At 41.7% G+C, this 21,555-nt stretch overlaps 1 protein-coding gene across 8 annotated transcripts in view; it reads right to left on the reverse strand.

The window, feature by feature from the left end:
* slc4a3 (solute carrier family 4 member 3) overlaps positions 1 to 21,555 on the reverse strand; it is a 67,621-nt gene that overhangs the window by 29,590 nt on the left and 16,476 nt on the right. For 6 of the 8 annotated variants that reach the window (XR_013093645.1, XM_076875279.1, XM_014407650.4 and 3 more), the window contains 4 exons: positions 17,727 to 17,901; positions 14,340 to 14,590; positions 13,965 to 14,155; positions 10,598 to 10,824 (listed from right to left, as the gene is read on the reverse strand). Coding sequence is in view for 7 of the 8 variants with exons in the window: in XM_076875279.1 (XP_076731394.1) it covers positions 10,598 to 10,824; positions 13,965 to 14,155; positions 14,340 to 14,590; positions 17,727 to 17,901 (844 nt within the window). In the remaining variant the exon portion in view is untranslated. Of the gene's footprint in view, positions 1 to 2,164; positions 2,840 to 10,597; positions 10,825 to 13,964; positions 14,156 to 14,339; positions 14,591 to 17,726; positions 17,902 to 21,555 lie in introns of those variants that run through there. The other 2 variants (XM_076875281.1, XM_076875282.1) reach the window with 2 other exon arrangements.

The following is a 21,555-nucleotide window of genomic DNA, read 5'->3' on the forward strand; positions in this document are numbered from 1 at the left end:
TTAGAATCATAATTTGACACATCTGCTAAAACAGGTAATAAAGAACTAAATGTATTTTAAGACCTCCAAAAATAAACCCCAGTGCTTTCATCTGCCCCGGGAAAGGTAAAAAACAAGTCCAAAAATGCACATTATAACCTAACCGCCCCCAACATGTCCGGCTGGATAACCACTGCTCATCTACAATCACAATGAACACCGGTGTACCACAAGGCTGTGTGATGAGCCCTTTCCTCTACTCCCTCTTCACCCACGACTGCAGACCTACCAATGGTTCCAACACCATCATTAAGTTTGCAGATGACACAATGGTGATTGGCCTCATCAGTTACAACGATGAGGCCGCCTACAGGGAGGAGGTGGATCGTCTCGCTGAGTGGTGCGACACAAACAACCTGCTGCTTAACACTGAGAAGACCAAGGAGCTCATCATGGACTACAGGAGGAATGCTGACCCACATCCACCCATCTACATTAAGGGGACGGCTGTGGAGCGTGTGAGCAGCTTCAAGTTCCTGGGAGTCCACATCTCCAAGGATCTCATCTGGACGACCAACTGCTCCAAGCTGGTCAAGAAGGCTCACCAGCGCCTCCTCTTCTTGAGGACTCTGAGGAAGAACCACCTGTCCTCAGACATCCTAGTGAACTTCTATCACTGCACCATCGAGAGCATCCTGACCAACTGTATAACAGTCTGGTACGGGAACTGCTCTGCCTCGGACCAGAAGGCGTTGCAGAGGGTCGTGAAAACTGCCCAGTGCATCGCCGGAGCACCACTTCCTGCCATAAAGGACATCTACAGGAAGCGGTGTCTGAAAAGGGCTGGGAAAATCATCAAAGACCCCAGTCGCCCATCACATGGACTCTTCACCCTCCTGCCCTCTGGGAGGCGCTACAGGAGCCTCCGGACTAAGACCACCAGGTAGCGGAACAGCTTCTTCCCCACAGCTGTCAGACTCCTGAACTCTGCCTCCTGACATCTGACCCACGTTAACACATGGACTGGACACACACACACACACACACACACACACACACACACACACACACACACACACACACACACACACACACACACACACACACACACACACACACACACAAAATGGACAACTGTACCTTCATACACACAATAATAACATGGACTGAACCACCACTCACAACCACTAGCACTTTATATAGCCTTTGTAGAAATTATCCACATATCTCACTTATCTTAACTGCACTACTGTATAATTCTGTGTAAATAATCATTCTGTATAATACAATAATTTTTAATTCTACAACTGTTTATAACCTGCATAGTTCCCATTTCTGTATAGCTGTATGTCTAATATTTCTGTATAGTTTTTCATATTTATATCCTGTTCATAGCTTGTACTCACTACAGCCTGTACATACTTATAGTTATAGCATATTTATAACATACCTTCATATCGTGTACATTATAACATACCATAATAGACCCATTTCTGTAATACACTTACATATCTATATTAGTGCTAATATATATTGTAATATATCTATATCATGGCTAAAGCACTTCTGGATGGATGCAAACTGCAATCCGTTGCCTTATACCTGTGACATGTGCAATGACAATAAAGTTGAATTCTATTCTATTCTATTCTAATTAAGGTTTTAACTTTAACTTATATCCTATACTCAGGCTCATCCCAAAATTTCTCATCCATGTGGTGGAGCATCATGACAGCACTAATACGCCATGTTTCAAAGCCAACACAGGGATTAAAAAAGCAGAACCACTCATGGTTTGTCAATGAAATGTCTTTCCGCTCTAGCTGTGGATGAGCCCAAAGCCAAATAGGTGCCACTGGATCAATGGAAGAGTAGGAAACAGCAGCAGTCGAGCACTGTGTCAATTCAGTCAATACCGTGGACAACACTGTTCAGTGTGTGGCCATGAATGAGCCTCTACTGCCAATAATGAAGCTAGCAGCAGGCTAAACGATCAATGGAAACAAGTGAGCTCCCTTCCATTGATTAATCATGTAAAAATAGAATAAAATGCTTGCCCATGTGAATTCCCTAATGTGTTTCGGAAGCATGACGTAACTGTCACTGCTGTCAAATATCAATCATTTAAACAGATGAAATCCTACTCAGGAGTGGTGAACCTCCATGGAAAATACGGCCAACTTACGGATAGGCTCGAGGGGTGACCCCAGCTGGCTGTGGATTGACTCAAGCAAGTCATAATCATCAAAATCCAAGACAAACTCTTCAAAATCCTCAAATCCATCCACGATTGAAAATGAGCTGCGGTGTTCAAATTGGTGTTGCTTTGAGGTTCCAAAGCCTTTCTGGGTGCTGCAACGTCGTTCTGGTCCATGGTGCTTCTTGGTTCCTTGGTTCTCCTGTCCCTCAATGTCTGTCATCTCCACGGTCGGTACCTCCTCCTATCCACCTCTCTCCAAGGGGACACCCTGCTCATCCAACTCTTGAATGCCGTTGCTCTCACTGGTCTACTGACCTGAAGAGTCTGGATGCAACTGCCTCTTTGCGTTGGTTGTGCAATAGCACCCAAGTCCAAGCTAACCGACTCTCGAGAGAGAAAAAACAGCTGGTGGTCACAGTAGCAACTTTTGAAGAATAAGTTGCATGCATCAAAGTGGAACAAAAAAAGAATCTGTGTGATTGTCAATCAAAATATTCAATATTCCTTTCACTACAAAAATATAAGTTAGTCACATGTGCAGATCCTCAGTGTCACAAAAATACACTTTTTTGCCTTAAGTCCAAATGCAAAGCTGGAGCAGCACCCGAGGCAGCAACCTTCTGCTAGATCCACCATCAGAGAGCTAAATAAAAGATTTTGGCATCCACTTTAGCTGCAAATCCAAAATCACTTATTGATAAGGGATGGTCTACTTTAACAGACCATCAGCTGTCAGCTGAATGGAGGCACCACCCTTTTCTAACAATGTCCACACGCTATTGATTATTGGGGTTGCTGGCAAGGCATAAAAGAGTGGATCAGAGATCAAGAGTTGATGCCTTTTGTTTCCATAGCACCGCAATCACTTTCAAACCATGTGATGTATAGAAGGGCCAAAGGTTGCGATCTCCACCTAAACTGAATTAAACTGAAAAAGCACACATACACAGCACAAAGAGAGATGCAGAAATACATACTGAGAAACAAACAATACACCAGCTGAAATTAAACCTATCTGATGAGAAGAACAGAATACCCGCTTCTGCACTCCGCGTTGAGGATATACTGTTTAACGGCGTTAATTGTTAGAGGAAGCTGCACCTTTCCTGTCCCTGCATCTCCATGGAAACCATTGCATCCCCCCCAGATGCCCTGGTCTCATTGGCCAAACCAGGTGCACCAATGTGAGCTGAACAGGACATTCACCATGTCCATTGGGTTTGTGACTCACTCTGCATTTATACGAATGCCTGCATGAGTGTGTTGTGTGTATGCACGGGTTTTTTGCTAGATTGGATCTGTCTGATCAAAACTGCGAATTCTCTTTAAAACCAAACAATGCTTTGCACAATAATCTGAGTCTAGTGGGTGAACTTCGCACTGTAACATTTCCATCAAGCATACCTTGTTTTTCCATTAGAGAATCCATTTTTGCTGTCTCACAAGACCAACAGCAGCACTTCGAACTTTGTATGATGTGCTGCTGCAAAAAACGCTGATCTGACGAATGCCAGCAACCACAGGCTTGTCATTTGCAATTATACTCTTCCTTTTTTTATGCCCCCTTTTTCCTCTACCTCATCTTGGAGTTTAAGTCCCAGTATTATTTAATTAATCACCATATTTAACAGCTGGCCCATAAACGTCCCAACCTGAATATTAACGTCAAAGAGTGTCACATTGCTTTTAAACATCGGAAGCACAGATTGTGATATTTTAAGCTTTAAATAATGATATTTAAAGAGGCAGACTAACATTACTGAGGTCATATTCCCATTTTGGTTGAGAAGTATCTTTTTGAATCCTGTTGAATACTGTCAAGAATACCTCAAGTTGATTTTATTACCTTACAGCTGTCAACACAACTAGTGTTTGGCCAGATTTTCTGTTGGTCTATGCTAACACAAAACTTTTGTACTATTAAATTAATTAGTTATTTAATTAATCACAGGTACTAAGGATTACAGTGTGCATCTTACTGCTGTTAGGCCACCATTTAACACCAAAAAACAACCAAAAAAAACCCCTCCAACTCTAAGCTCTAACTCCACTGAGCCTAGAATGCCGGTGATAGCTGCTGCTAGGAGTGTTAATTTATTTGGAATGCCAGGGGGGAGTTGTTAGCAGAATGAGCGTGTAATTGGTGCGGGTGGCTCGCTCAAAGCTGTGAGCATGGTGCCAAAGCTCTGGCTCTCTCGTAGCTCTTCACCAAGTCCTCACCCTGAATTTTAAGAGTGAAGCCCCTCATAATTTTGGCCCTTAATACTTTTATTTTCAAGTAACACTACATCTGCCATCAATGTAACAATTAGCACAGTAGTCTAATACAGGCCATATGGTCTATTTGCAGAGTTCGGTCCATAATACAAAGAGAAAAACCTCGGTGTGCCTTTACTTACCAATCTGCACACACACAGCTCGCCATCATCAAACATTAACTTTTGTGTATTTTGTGTATCTAAGTGACATATTGAAATATCAAAATACAACTGAAACATGATAGAATAATTGTTGTTCCTCACAGGTTCCTGTGAGTCTGATTCTTTCCTTTGACTTTAATAAATACCTGCAGTTTCTCACAGCATGCAGGGAAAAATGTAAGCCGTGCCCTCATTAATGCATGTGGCACATCAGCATTAACTTAGTTATTAGGATGTTAGTATGCAATTTGATCTGACAGTAAATAAAGTTTTGTTCTTCTTCTTCTATATGTCCCTTCATCTGTTAACCAGATTTCAGGGTTATAAGGCAGACTTGTTTATAATAAAACAATTCTTGTCTTGATAAATCCCACACTCTACCTGAGCTATCAGATTTTCATGGTCCTTTTTCAGTCCTTTTTTATATTAGATTACATACTCTTATCAGAGTACCTGTTTATTTGTGCTGTTCATGTCATTGTTGAAATAAACCGACTGTGTCTGCATCCAAAAAACTGTGTGTTTTATGAATGACCTGCTGAGGTGTTCACTCTACACCATCTACACGTGGTTTAATAAGTGACTTGTTGCAAACTTGTCCCAATCACATCACGGATTAAGACCTGTCTGTGTACTTGAAGGGCAAATTACCAAAGTGTAACAGGGGAGCAGACACTAATGATATACATGGCCATTCCATGTTCTAAGCATCACTCCCTACAAATCCAATGCCCTGTTTTTCTGTTTCTAGAGGGGCCCTAAACAGTCAATGATTGCTCTGCTCTGGGAAAGCAGGAAAAGCCAGGGGCAGGGTCGGCGTTGAAGGGGAATCGACTACAGGCTTCTGTTAATTAAAGCCCCCTGATGCTCGGAGAGAGAGTATTTCTGTGGCCATACAAGCTTTTGCTTAAAAAAAAAAAAATCCTCTTTTAGCATTTATTTTTTTATTATCACTTACAAATTCTTTCTGTTAATTCTGAGCATTTAAGCATGGACCTTCACTTCCTAAAGTGATGCTTTGTGCAACATGTGGTAAAAAAAAAAAAAAGTCTCCCACAATTAACTCATTCACTGCCATTGACGTCTATAGCCGTCAATTGCAGTGTATGAGTCAATGGGTTTAACTCATTCACTGCCAATGGCTGGCAGTGAATGAGTTAAGACTAATCGTGACAAAATGAAGTATGGAGTGCAAAAATAAGTGTAGCTCATGTCTACTTCCATAACTGTGCTACAAATTACAATATGAAGCCAACTGCTGTTAAGGATACAATATATGTAAAGCATAGTGACATATAACTGAATAAATACAAAGACTTTATTACAGGAACAGCCTACATTTGCAAAAATTATGAGTCGATATTATATTCCTCCTTCCTCCATCCTCCACCCTCTGTTTTGGAAGGCTTATTTTTAACAGTGCATACGTGGGGCTGTGTGGGCTGGTTTCATGAGACCGAATGTGTGGGATGTTCATGATGGAGCCAAAACAGCAAAACCCGTCAATGTTGGGCCTCAGTGAAGAAATGGAGTCAATAAATGTTGCAGGCTCTCTAGATTAAAAGAAGCACTGCTGAAACAAAATACAGTTTTGTAGTAGACTTTTTCCTATTATTTTTTTTTGCATCAAAACCATTAGTTAGGTCCGATTATACTACAAATCTGGGACTAAAGTATTTTAAATCTGTGCAATGCTGTGCTTTTAAATGTAAGAATTTGAAATTTAAAGATATTTAAATAAAAGGAACTGTTGAATCTGATTTTAATACATTAATATTCTTGTTATTTCAATCAATATTCAAAATTGATTGAAATCAATTTTGAGTATATATATATATATCTATATATATATATATATATATATATATATATATATATATATATCTATATATATATATATATATATATATATATATATATATATATATATATATATATATATATCTATATATATATATATATATATATATATATATATATATATATGAATAAAAACACCCAGCACGCCCCTGCGGGCGGTTTATCCTTCAAGCTCGGGTCCTCTACCAGAGGCCTGGGAGCTTGAGGGTCCTGCGCAGTATCTTAGCTGTTCCCAGGACTGCGCTCTTCTGGACAGAGATCTCCGATGTTGTTCCCGGGATCTGCTGGAGCCACTCGCCTAGCTTGGGAGTCACCGCACCTAGTGCTCCGATTACCACGGGGACCACCGTTACCTTCACCCTCCACATCCTCTCGAGCTCTTCTCTGAGCCCTTGGTATTTCTCCAGCTTCTCGTGTTCCTTCTTCCTGATATTGCTGTCATTCGGAACCGCTACATCGATCACTACGGCCGTCTTCTTCTGTTTGTCTACCACCACTATGTCCGGTTGGTTAGCCACCACCATTTTGTCCGTCTGTATCTGGAAGTCCCACAGGATCTTAGCTCGGTCATTCTCCACCACCCTTGGGGGCATCTCCCATTTTGACCTCGGGACTTCCAGGTTATACTCGGCACAGATGTTCCTGTACACTATGCCGGCCACTTGGTTATGGCGTTCCATGTATGCCTTGCCTGCTAGCATCTTGCACCCTGCTGTTATGTGCTGGATTGTCTCTGGGGCATCTTTACACAGCCTGCACCTGGGGTCTTGCCTGGTGTGATAGACCCCAGCCTCTATGGATCTTGTACTCAGAGCTTGTTCTTGTGCCGCCATGATTAGTGCCTCTGTGCTGTCTTTCAGTCCAGCTTTGTCCAGCCACTGGTAGGATTTCTGGATATCAGCCACCTCCTCTATCTGCCGGTGGTACATACCGTGCAGGGGCCTGTCCTTCCATGATGGTTCCTCGTCTCCCTCCTCTTTCTTGGGTTTCTGCTGCCTGAGGTATTCACTGAGCACTCGGTCAGTTGGGGCCATCTTCCCAATGTATTCTTGGATGTTCCTTGTCTCATCCTGGACTGTGGTGCTGACACTCACCAGTCCCCGGCCCCCTTCCTTCCGCTTAGCGTACAGCCTCAGGGTGCTGGACTTGGGGTGAAACCCTCCATGCATGGTAAGGAGCTTTCTTGTCTTTATGTCAGTGGCTTCTATCTCCTCCTTTGGCCAGCCTATTACCCCAGCAGGGTACCTGATCACGGGCAGGGCGTACGTGTTGATGGCCCGGATCTTGTTCTTACCATTCAGCTGACTCCTCAGGACTTGCCTGACCCTCTGCAGGTACTTGGTGGTTGCAGCCTTTCTAGCGGCCTCTTCATGGTTCCCATTTGCCTGCGGGATCCCCAGGTACTTGTAACTGTCCTCTATGTCTGCAATGTTGCCTTCTGGTAGTTCAATCCCCTCAGAACTGAGGGGATATATATATATATATATATGTCAGAAGCCACTGACATAAAGACAAGAAAGCTCCTTACCATGCATGGAGGGTTTCACCCCAAGTCCAGCACCCTGAGGCTGTACGCTAAGCGGAAGGAAGGGGGCCGGGGACTGGTGAGTGTCAGCACCACAGTCCAGGATGAGACAACGAACATCCAAGAATACATTGGGAAGATGGCCCCAACTGACCGAGTGCTCAGTGAATACCTCAGGCAGCAGAAACCCAAGAAAGAGGAGGGAAACGAGGAACCATCATGGAAGGACAGGCCCCTGCACGGTATGTACCACCGGCAGATAGAGGAGGTGGCTGATATCCAGAAATCCTACCAGTGGCTGGACAAAGCTGGACTGAAAGACAGCACAGAGGCACTAATCATGGCAGCACAAGAACAAGCTCTGAGTACAAGATCCATAGAGGCTGGGGTCTATCACACCAGGCAAGACCCCAGGTGCAGGCTGTGTAAAGATGCCCCAGAGACAATCCAGCACATAACAGCAGGGTGCAAGATGCTAGCAGGCAAGGCATACATGGAACGCCATAACCAAGTGGCCGGCATAGTGTACAGGAACATCTGTGCCGAGTATAACCTGGAAGTCCCGAGGTCAAAATGGGAGATGCCCCCAAGGGTGGTGGAGAATGACCGAGCTAAGATCCTGTGGGACTTCCAGATACAGACGGACAAAATGGTGGTGGCTAACCAACCGGACATAGTGGTGGTAGACAAACAGAAGAAGACGGCCGTAGTGATCGATGTAGCGGTTCCGAATGACAGCAATATCAGGAAGAAGGAACACGAGAAGCTGGAGAAATACCAAGGGCTCAGAGAAGAGCTCGAGAGGATGTGGAGGGTGAAGGTAACGGTGGTCCCCGTGGTAATCGGAGCACTAGGTGCGGTGACTCCCAAGCTAGGCGAGTGGCTCCAGCAGATCCCGGGAACAACATCGGAGATCTGTCCAGAAGAGCGCAGTCCTGGGAACAGCTAAGATACTGCGCAGGACCCTCAAGCTCCCAGGCCTCTGGTAGAGGACCCGAGCTTGAAGGATAAACCGCCCGCAGGGGCGTGCTGGGTGTTTTATACATATATATATATATATATATATATATATATATATATATATATATATAAAGATAAAGATAAAAATGTGAATGTTTCAATTGTGTAAGCATAGTGGAAGTACTTTTCAGAGCCAGCAGAGGGCAGCAAACCCACAACACACATTATTATTATGTCATCAAAAATGTCCTGTTATTTCTGGATATAATTAGTCACTTAATGAGAGGGAAACAGGGTTCTATTTAATCATTTAATCTGTAGTCAAAGCAGCAGGCTTTATTATGTCTTCAACAGCACTCAAGATAGCATCAAGGGAAACATATCCAGCTCTATGTTAAGAATAATACATACTGACATTGACTTTCCTTTATTGCGAGGTGCACACAGCCAAGAATCTGAAGTCACATCCACGTACGATCAGATCAGAGCACTGATGCGAGTCAAGGTCTTCATTTTTAACTCACTGCATTTACTTGGCATTTACATCAATAATACACTAACACACATAGTCCCTGGCTGATATATAACAATACAGGCAGCTCACAAAGACTCCCCTCCCTCCTCCACCACCACACACATCACTGTTGTGGCGTGGGTGATAAGCAAAAATGAGTCATCTCAGAAGGTGCTTTCAGAGATGGAGACAGCCATCTACCGTTGTCCTGCTCCAAAGCTTTTCCTCAACACCAGTGAGGAATTTAAAAGGCTATTTTTTTGTATTGTCCCCAATAATCACATAAAAAACCCTATTTGACTTGCATTTAATAATAAAAACAATAACATAGCTACCTGAAAACAGACAGTTATTCCAGTATTTCAAACACACACAGGTTTCAACAGGTCTTTGCATCAATTTGCTCTAAATCTCCTCTTACCTCCTCACTCGTTTTCTCATTGTTATGGCCATTGCCAACCCCGCCCTCCTGCTCCTGCTCCAGCAGCCTGCAGGCTGACTTACCTCAGCACCAGCACTCTTCCCTTACCCCTCTACGCTGTTACCAATTTCCTCTCCACCGGGTTTTATCTTCCTGCCCTAAGCCTCCCTCCAGTCCTTCTCTCTATTACTGCATTGTATGTCTCCACTCTATTAAAAGGAGTTTCTACACCTTCGTCAACATGATGTGGGAGAAATGGTAATAAAATAGAGTGACACAGAGCCTCGCCGACTGTGATGCTGTCCAGTGAAAAGTACTAAACACACCAATCGATTTATTCACAGCATTATTAGATCAAGCTCAATTCTATATTTTTTTCTAAATATGTACATGTAAATGTGTGAGTAATGGCTGTTTAAATACTTCCCCGCGGTTATAAATCAAGCACATTGCGGCAACTGTTGCTGTGATTTGGCTCTATATAAATAAAACTGAATTGAATTGAATTATAATCATGTTGCTCTCAATAAAATATCTCCCTCTGCTGGTACTGCATCTCACTGCAACTTACTGCAACTTCTGCATTCATGTGCTTTTCACACTTTGGAGAGGCAAAGTGTGAAATGGACACAGTGGAACACGTGTCTATTACATGTTTTTCTGTGATACTGGGTTGAACATAAACTTCCCTAAAAATACAGTGTAGTATTTTTCTTACTTTTCATGTCATCCAGATCAGCGCTGACCAACATTTGGGCTTCAGCCTCATCAGTGGGCACCTGCTGATAGACGGCAGTCTCCAGGGCAGTCATGCTGCCGATGCAGATCCGCTCCCGCAGGTCGTAGTTGTTTCGCTGGGTGCCCGGCAGACGGTGGTGGACAGGCTTCTTGCGGAACCAGCCATGAGGTGTGATTGAACTTGAGGGATCTGATCCTGAGGGAACACTGACAAAGAGCACTATAAGTTAATTTTAATTTAATAATTAAATAATTAATTCTTTGACATTATGAAAGAACTTTATTTTATTGTTTTCAAAACCAAAATATGAACCACAATGTAGTCCACAAATCAACCATAAATCATCACATTATAAAGTATTAATATACTTTATGTTAAAATCGTTTTTGATAAATACTCTCTTGGCTCATGCACTTCGGTTACTTTACCAACAGAGGGCTTCACAACACAACAACAGGCCTGGATCTCCTCTCCAAGCCTCTGAGTCATCCTCAGCTGAGCTTACTCAAACACAGCAATGAAACGCTGCATGGCTCAGGCATGATGCTTGTTTCTGTGCTTTTATCCAGTGAGCCATTAGCAGAGACAAGGACTTGAATCACCATGGCGCCCCTGACCTCCCAACAGCAAACTCCATGCATAATTCAAAGCATCACCAAATAATTCATATTCTGATGGTTATATTGTATGTGTTAGCAAGCCAGATATGAATGATTCAGCTGGAACCATTAATGGATCATAACTGCCCTAAAAACTGCACGTATGGGTTATAAATGTCATTGGCTTCCAATGACAAGTATCACACATCTAAAAATACAGCTTACTTAGCCTATGCTCTCGTATGCACGAGCCTGTTTTATAGGTTTTGCTGCACGAAAAAGTATTCACACAGTTAAAGGTTTCAAATTCAGAAAACAACAGAAAGCACTGAATATAAACCAAAATGTATTTAATAAATTTGAAACTGATAAAATACTAAATTATGACTGTTGTTAGGAAAATGTAACCAGCAACATGCTCCTGTGATAGGCTTTATCACTGCCAAATTCTGCCTTGTGAAACAGACAGCAGTCAGGGATAAACTGATAACAAAAGGCTGTTAAAGCTGCATAATTAAGTGGATGAAAGTTTAACAAAAGACTTGGTGTAGTGTGAAAGAATTTGCTCACAATGATAATCCTACAGCTAATCTCATCCCTGTATTTCCCCACAGTGTTATAGCATCTTTTAGCAATGTATTTCAGTTTTATGGCCCACAGCTTTAATAGCCTCCCACTGCTTTAATCAGCTGTGTTTTCAGCTTCAGTGGGCAGCTGTTTCCAGCAATATAATCTTTAATGAACACACTGTTACCTGTCCAACATATCAGCCACAAACAGACAACTTTAGCAGCTAGCTTAACTTTAGCAGCTAGCTGCTAATGGTCAGATACCTGAAAAACTACACAATGGGTTGGTGGAGACTAAAATAGAGATGCACAGCTAAAGGTAGAGCAGTTTATGAGGTGATTGTAACTGTTTGTGTATGAAAGTATGCGTGTCCTCCATACTCTCCCCGCACTCGTTATATTATCCATTTTTGATCTGCACACAGCTGTTGCCAGAACGTTGCACTCGCTTACGTCATTGTCATGAGACACTCTCACAAAACACAAAAACAAAAAAAAACCAACAACACAGTTTTAGTAACGCAGCGTGCTTGCGGGAAAGTAACAGTAATCTAATTACCTTTTTGCAATAGTAATCCCTTACTTTACTCATTACTCACTTTACTTACTTGTAAGTCGTTACTGCCCATCTCTGCCCACAGCCACCTTGAACCCATCTGTCCCTCCAACTGAACACCTCTCCACTGTTCTCATACATCTCCTGCATTAGCCTCCCATACTTCTCCACTACTCCTGACTTCCTCACTAGTAACAAAGATCCTCTCTTTGTACAATGATATGCATTACAACCAGTTTAGTGTCAAGCAGGGCTAATGTGGGGAACATAATTATTAGCTCTGATCCTATGCATGCCGGTCAGAGCTCATCACAGTGAGGGACAACATGAACAGTCGAAACTTTAAGGGCTGATTGATAACAAAAATCAATAGTACTGGGTGTGTGTTACTCCATATTTGTTCTTTTGCACAATTAACCTCAGTTAGCATTCTGCTAGCAGTTTACCTATGCTGCATTTCTGATACAGCTAAATTCTCAGTAAATCTGTTGTCAAGAAATATTGTTCTGTTCCTGCTGTGAGACAATAGAACACCCATGAAACACTTATATATGTGCACTGTATTAACAACGGTGGAGCTTAATTAAGCTGTTCTGCACCTCTAAAATCCAGATTTTTGTAATTGTGATGCTGTCTGACAAACTCTGCAGTCACAAATGTTAAAAACAACAGCTGTGCCAAGAACTCGGCTATATTTACTGGGGCGATTGTGGCTCAAGAGTTGGCAGTTCGTCTTGTAATTGGAAGGTTGCCGGTTCGAGTCCTGGCTCTGACAGTCTCGGTCGTTGTTTCCTTGGGCAAGACACTTCACCCGTTGCTTACTGGTGGTGGTCAGAGGGCCCGATGGTGCCAGTGTCCGGGCAGCCTCGCCTCTGTCAGTGCGCCCCAGGGCAGCTGTGGCTACAATGTAGCTTGCCATCACCAGTGTGTGAATGGGTGGATGACTGAATGTAGTGTAAATTGCTTTGGGGTCCATAGGGACCAAGTAAAGCGCTATACAAATACAGGCCATTTACCATTTACAAGCCAAACTATCATTCGGAGAGAAAGTCAGAAGCCACTGAGTGACTTATTCAGGTCTGCACTGGCAGACCGTATACTGAAACACATGTGCTGCTCTTATTGGCTGCTTCTCTCTATCACTCATAAACTTCTTCCTCAAAGGGGCAGGTGCAGCAGCCACACTAGTTTGATTTAAAGTTACCAACACTGAAACTGATTATCAAACAGTCAGAGTGCAAGTGTGCAGCATTTACGACTGGAATTTAAAATACACATTCTGGATGTAATATGAATACACATATTACTATTACATCTACGACTTTAAGACGTAATATTAATATGTGTATTAAAGTGGTAGAATATGGGACCTAGAAAAGGTTTCAATTTGAGTTAATTTAGCTAAAAGACTGACAAGAGGTCAGTACTGGTCAGTGAGTAGGCTGTAGCATATCGGCTTTTTTCACAATGTCCTGTAGCAACAGACACGCTAATTATGCGAAACATATGAAACAAATTATATGAATATTTGCCATCTTTGTGTTGGGGAGTGTTGCAGATTTTATACATTTTACAAATGTTTACTAGGACATTGGAGAGGACTCAGATGTCAGAAGTCACACCTGTTGCATGCTGCTTCTCCTCCATCCATGTCATCGTTCTGTCCAGTAACAGTTATTCCCCCATTATGAGCCGCCCCCTTTGTCAGAGTCAGCGCAGTTGTTTTCCTCGACAAAGGTTGTTCTTCGTTTTCCGTGTGGACGATAGTGTGGTGAAGGGGTTCCCCCAAGTCCTCTTGGCTCCCCAAACTAAACTGAGAGAAAGAGGAGGATCAGTGAGGGGGAGGCATATATAAAACTGGCTATACATAGTAAAACCATAATCAAAACCACAGATGATTCTCTTTTGTTTAAGTATTAATGCCACAAGCATCTTATCAGCAGCTCAGGTACATGAGTGGATTTTGCAAAAGTTACACTGTATAAGTCACATTTTACCTGTGGCTGGACCTCAGGGAGCTCTGCGGGAGTGGCAGCCACCCCTTGCCCTTCGGTCTCCGACTCTGCCTCTTCCTCGTCTACCTCGTGTATGGTAGGCGTAACGTCAGAAGGCGGCAGCGAAGTCTTTTTTTTCCTGCGCTTCTTTTTGCGCCTCTTCTCCATGCTGTGTACCCTCTTCCGTAAACGCTGGGGCACGGGCAGGTGAGTGGACAAGGGGTGGTGCATATGGTGAAATGTGTGTCTGTGATCTGTGTCAAAGAGAGGCCATGATATCAGATGGTTTATTCACATCAGCTGGCTGAGCAGCTCATTCCATATCACGTGAAATGCTTTTTCTTTGGTGATGTATACAGACTTCCCAGCTGCACATCCATGACATCAATCGCTCACTCCAACAGCTCAAAGGGGGTTTATTGGATTGCAGTCCGATGAATGTGGAGGCCATTTGAGTACAGCGAACTCACCGTCATGATCAAGAAACCAGACAGAAATAATCTGAGCTTTGTGATACATTATTCTTCACAAAGCAGCCATTAGAAGATGGGTACACTGTGGTCATAACTGGATGGGAATAATCAACAACAATAGTCTGGAAGGTTGTGGTGTTCAAACAATTGCCAGTTGATAATAAGGTTTTCAAGGTATTCCTAGAGAACATCCCCCACAGCATTACACCACCACAAGCAGCCTGAACTTCTAGGATGGATCCATGATCAAATTCACTCACACTACAATCCAAGTGTTGTAGCAGAAATCAAGATTCATCAGGCAACATTTTTCCAGTCATCTGTTGCCCAATTTTAGCAAACCAATGTGAATCATAGCCTCAGTTTCCTTTTCTTGGCTAACAGGAGCGGCACCCAGTGCGGTCTTCTGCTGCTTTAGCCCATCTTCTTCAAGGAGCAAAATGTTGTGCATTTACAGATGATATTCTGCATACTGTGGTTCTCTGAGTTCATTTTTCCTTCCTATAAGCAGCAGTCTGGCCATTCTCCTCTGACAATTCCCAGTGTAAATTTATTCTGCACATGTTAAAGTCATGGGTCCTCCACAGAATGACAGCGGTACCATGAGGGGATGTTTTTATTCTTAGCTACCTCACACATTTCAGCCTGTCTGAAAAACTCCTATACTTATTATCGACTTCTCCCCAAACAATTTCTAACTGGGATTCAGCTCAGCAGAATGCAGAACAGTTTGAAGAATATTGGGATGAGACTTCTTATAGTTTGTATTTGGCTAAAAGGGTATATACATTATATGAATATTTTTTTACCTTTTCTAGCCATTTACAGTGATAGACATCACAGAAAGTCATAAAAATAAAATGCAGACGTTATTCTTTTTCTGAAATACTATAGTCGCCAAACGTGTTGAAAAACTTTTACTAAAATCACTAATTAGCATTATATTTGCATTTTTCCTCATTTCAGGATGTGTGAGCCCTTTATATTTGTTGTTTCTCTCCTACTCTCTGTGCCCACACAGGCTGCAGCCTATATTGTCATACCACCAACAGACATATTGTTCTGTTTCTTTTCAGGCAATGAACAGTTGCCGACTGAAACTGCACTTTTAATCAAAAATCGCTTCCAAGTAATTTCCAAGCGGCAGCAGTGTGCTGATGTGAGCTGTGAGCTTCTGTTGTTAAAGAAGTTGGAAACTTTGAGGAGAACCTCAGAACCAGCTGGGTACTTAAAAAAGCTGATATACCAGCCGGCCTTAGGACTACTTATAGTTTGCTTGGGCCAAGACTTTGAATTCCTTTCAATATCAAACATGCAGTGTAAAAAAAGTGCAACTTTCAGTTGAAAGAATCTTCCTTTAATTCCTAAAACCCTAGAAAGACATAACTAAAACACTCTTTAACAAACACCAAAGGAAAGCAGCTCCATCTTTACCAATATTATCTCTTGTCAGGTGATAGCCGTCAGCTAATCTCTTGAAAGCTAATCCAGCCTTTTACTCAACATACCCAATATATGGTGCCCTGCTTTGATCTAATCTCTTACCACAACGGACAGGGTCAGGATCAGCTGGGATACATGTGTATTTACAGTACAGGATATTTCAGCACTGATGATTGTTATGATGCCAGATAGCAACAGTAAAAGATTTTTTTTAAAGCACTGTAGAAAAATCGACATTATGTGCACTGTCACATAATGTGGCATTGTCTTATTTCTTGCATAGTTGTATATATGTATATTTTTTCATTTTCATTTCTATTGTTTGCACCTTTGATCCAGGAGGATGATATTTCGTCCCACTGTATACTTGAGTGCATATTGTTGGGTTGACAATAAACATCAACTTGTCTTGAGATTGTTTCATGTCAGTGTATCTTAAATTGTAGTCTTCAGTGTACTGAGTGTATAGGTACCAGCAGCAATGGCTGCAGTGACTCCAGCCATGCTCCCAAAAGTATAGGACAAATGTGTCTATTATATGGACACATGCTGTACGTCCAGAGGGGGACACATTAAATAGGCACTTTTAAATTGTGTTTGTAAAATTTCATATTCAGTCATGTATTTTAAGATTTACAATAAGCTTCTATGTCCATTACTTAAAAAATACCACCTTTTGAAATTCTTACGGATACATCCTGTAATTTGTTTGGACAGAGTTGCAGCTTTTCCTCTGTAAAAATTTTGTGATTGTTTCCTTGTCTTGAAAAGCTCTATATAAATACATTTTACTTGCTTGCTTACTTTGTTCACAAAATCTAGTAAATAGTTCAAATAACTGTGCAGTGCTCAATTCTAAGATACGTGGTAGAAATTCATACGCAGTGTACAGAGTGCACTGCAGATAAAGCTGATGGATACCACATGACAGGAGTACTGTCATGGCTGCTGGTGCCAGACGGTCTAGTCTCAGTATTTCAGTAACTGCTGATCTGCTGGGATTTTCCCACACAACCATCTCTGGGGTTTACAGCATCAGCTCTCTGGGTGAAAGGGTCTTGTTGATTCTTGCTGATAGGAAGACAACAGAAACTCAACAAAAGCCACTTGTTATAACCAAAGGATGCAGAAGAGCATCTCTGAATGAACAACACATTGCAGATGGGCTACAGCAGCAGAAGACAACACCAGGTGTCAGTCCTGTGAGCTGAGAACAGTGAACTGAAGCTACAATTTGCAAAGGTCACCGAAAATGAACAACAGAAGATTTGAAAAATGTTGCCTGATCTGATGAGTAGCCCTAAACCAAAATAAAATAAATATAGAAATGCTAATGAAAATGAGTTTTGGTCAGTAATATAAAAACAAATCCAAAATATCAAATTCGACATTTGACTGCAGTCTTGTCCCAGTGGCTTCTTTTGTTTGTGCAAGTGAAGCTATACTGTCATGTGTGCACGGCAGCTTTGCTTACACTCAAAGTCTTTCTCAGTGTAGTGTCGCCCCATCCTGTCTCCACTGGTAGAAGCAGAGTCACTGATGATGTCTGCAAAGCGCTCCACGGACAGAGCTTTCTCCCAGCTCTCTTCCTCCTCTTCTTCCTCCTGGTCCTCCACGCATCCATCCTCATCTTCCTCTTCCACCCTTACCTGGACGACAGTACAAATACTTTCAGTAAAGACAAAAAAGGATGATTAACTGCATGGCAATAACCGTAACTCATATATCCAAAGGCCACTCTTGCCCCCTGTCATTGAACCTCAGCTTTAACAAGAAGTTTTTCCAGTTTGCTATAAAATCTCTACGTGATACATGAAATGTGTTACCCTGATTACTATATTGTATATGCTAGCAGCCACACGAGAGGAACATTCATGCTAAATGAAAGTGTAATGCTAATCTGGGATGAATGCAAAACAAATAATTATTTTTGCTACTATTTTATATGGAAAGTAGGTCTGCTGTTTCTATTTCCAGACATGATTTGCACTCAAGCCAAAGATTTATTTTTGCTGTTAAAAAGCAAAACAAAACATGTGATTGTATTTTAAAATAATTCTGCATCATCAGAATAGGAACACAGCAACTGTATATTCTCTGTTACATGCACAGAGGACATAAAATCAATACAACAAAGTGCTAAGCAGCAAAGAACTAATGCACTAGAGAGCCCCTGGAGACAGTGAAGACTGATGGGAGTGTCCTGCCTCAGCTATTTGGTGCTTGTGATAGGTCAGAATCACTGGCACATGCTGCTTCCTCTGCCTCAGATTGGTGCTGGCACAGTGCGTACTTTGGCTACCGTTCAGTGGTCTCAGATTGCTGTGCCAGGGCTCCATTACTTCCTAATTACCAGCAGGATGAAGGGACATGATGCATTTAATGATCCAAGCTACCTATCTACACAAGGCTGAGGCAGATGTAGCTAGGCAGAATAAAAGAAAGGTTTTTTTTTTTTTTTTTAAAGTGAGTGAGCAGTGAACGCCTTGTTTTTACTGCATGTCCAGCTCAATTTTGTTCATGGTTTAATGTGCTCTGTGTTCCAATGAGTCAATTTCCCCATTCACTTCCTCATTTCCTTCACCTGCTCTGGTGAGGGCTATTCGTCAGAGTAAGACCCTGAATTTAATAGTCCCGACATATTGCAACAGGGAACAATATTCTAGGGAGAGTTTACTACAGACAAGAGGCCTAACTCTTTCATGTTAGCTTTGAAGTCAGATGAGGTGGAAGGACACAGGAGGTGGGCCACCCCAGCCCAGGTGGTGGCGGCGTGATACGTACAGGAATAGAATCACACACAATGGCTTACAGTGATTTGAAATATTGTATGCTTTAAGTACTGTATGCCCAAATGGAAATCAGATCTATTACACAAAAAAACCCCAAAAAAATCAGGAAGGTATATTTGCCCTGTTTGCTATGAGTGCCATCACTGTGGGTTACAATCTACTGTCTGTAGATGTAATATTTCATGAAAATTCAAAATCTCTGTGGCTGGTTTGGCCACTTTGAACCAATTAAAATGTAAAGAAGCTTAAATTAAAAAAGTTCAATCAACACAGCTGAGATCCTCTCTAACCTTTACTCTAACCGCCCGACATCTACTACAATATTAATTTTTCATAATTTGTGGTATGGTGAGCCAGAGATGCATTTAAATATTTATCAGCGGCTGACTACTGTTCAGGAGGGCGTATGTGGGGCTGTGTTTGCTTTGTGTGAGGATTAAGTGTACTCGTGTTAGTGATCAGGAAACACTAAGTGAAAGCCATCGGGGTTCTGTACGCGCATTTCAGTTATGAAGTTACAAGGTGAATCAGGAATACTGTGAGGTCAGTTATAAATGATAAGCTACTGTAAAGAAATTTGGATTATGTTACATGTGTCTGTGAAGGTTCTCAGTCATCCAGGTCATCGTAGTCTAAGGAGCTGCGAAAAAAAAAAGTGTCTGAACTTCTTTAAGTTGCTTGAAGACGTTTCACCTCTCATCTTCAGTTCTAAGAACAATTAGTGGAGAGTCCCAGATTTTAAGCCCTATGGGAGTGTCCCCAAGAGGGTCGTGGACCCCCTATTGATCCTCTACCTAATCACACGAGCCAAGGTGTGAAAACAGGTGTGGGTCACAATCAGTCAAGGTTTCGGGTGAACCCATTGTGAAGCCTAGATTCACTGAGGTCATATGGCCCAGGATGTGAGTGGGCATTAAGGTGTCTGCGAAGGGATCTCAAAACTGAATTATAGATGGCACACAGTTGGTGTCGTAAGCCACCGCCTCTGTTCAAAGATGGTCACTCACAGTGGACATAGAAGCTTCTTTCACTCCTAAGAACTATCTTAACTGTCCTCTTTTAACAGCTGTACCCTTGTTGAATGACCAAACTCTTCATCCAAAGTACACAAGTACTTCTATGTTTGAGGTAATATAGTGCAATAGTTCATTCAAGTAAATTATTTAAGTTTTTAAATGCAAACAGAGATCGCAGCATGCACTGTTTGACTGTCACAACTATACGAGGAAAAACAGCATGCATGATGGGAACTTTCTGTGTCTTTAATGCACGTTAAATTAGATCTTCCTTGTTTCTTCTCACAGTAATGAAAACTAAGTTAACCATGATGAACCTTCATATTAAATTAGCGTCCTACCATTGTACATGTATTATCTAATGAAGTCATAGAGAGCAGCAGGTTCACAGGTTGTATTTGTAACATTTTTTTAAAATAAAATAAAAAAGGACGTCACATTAGTTGCATCAAAATATGTGTTTTACGTGTAAGAAAATACAGCTGAGTTGAATAAATTAGCAAATGTGAGACAAATGAGTACACATCAGCTACTGAAGCAACCATCAAAGAAACAGACTTTGAATAAACTTTGGTTTTGGCTTATAAAAGCTGTGAAAACACCATTGGACACTAAATTTAAAATATAAAATGAACCTTTTACTAATTAAAACACAGGTGGATAAAAATATTTAGCTCTTTAAAATTCTTCTCTTTGTGTTTCCTCGCAGAGTGCTCCTCTTTCTGTTGCTTCCTCCTCCTTTTATTTGGCGTGCCGTGTTTAAAGCGGCTTCCCTGTCGCTTTAAGCCGGGCCTCTTTGATTTAAGGAGCTGGCACGCTTCCCAGAAAAACAAATCACAACTAACATAAATATCAGCATCAGTGTTTTGCTTTTCTTCTCACTGCACAGCTGATGTTTATGAGCAATTATTTCAAACTGAACAGTTTGCATAAATATGATGTTTTGAAATAAAATGAGGGATGGTGAGCTCTCCTCAAATATGGTTCAATTATTGCATGCACCCATAAGCCTTATGAGCCTAATTACTTCTGTTAACTTCTATAGAGTCCCTGTAGAAAACAGCAGCCTTTGTCTTCAGTAAATTAGCCCATTTATAACTGCAACATGCTATCAAATAGAAATATTCAACATATGTTGCGTTATCTTATACATATGCCCGCGCTGCAGTATAGAATTGAAACTTTTGAACAATACGGTGCCACACAGTATCAGTTTTAGGTTGAAGGTGTACTTGGAACCCTTTTGGTGAAACCTTCAATTAAAGTTTACTACAGAGAGGACAAACTGACAGCACTGCAACCAAGCCAGTGATCCTTTTATGTAGTAAGCACTTAAAATAAGAACTTCAAATAACTGAAGACCAAGCAAATAAAGAGATACCACTGATTTGTCAATTTAACATTTAAATGCAATGCAACTGATTACCAAAGCTGGATACTTGTTTTCCTGGGGCTGTCAAAGAGTACAATGTAAATCTAAGGACAAAAAGAAAAT

Source organism: Maylandia zebra, linkage group LG16, assembly GCF_041146795.1.
Source record: "Maylandia zebra isolate NMK-2024a linkage group LG16, Mzebra_GT3a, whole genome shotgun sequence".
Taxonomy (NCBI): domain Eukaryota; kingdom Metazoa; phylum Chordata; class Actinopteri; order Cichliformes; family Cichlidae; genus Maylandia; species Maylandia zebra.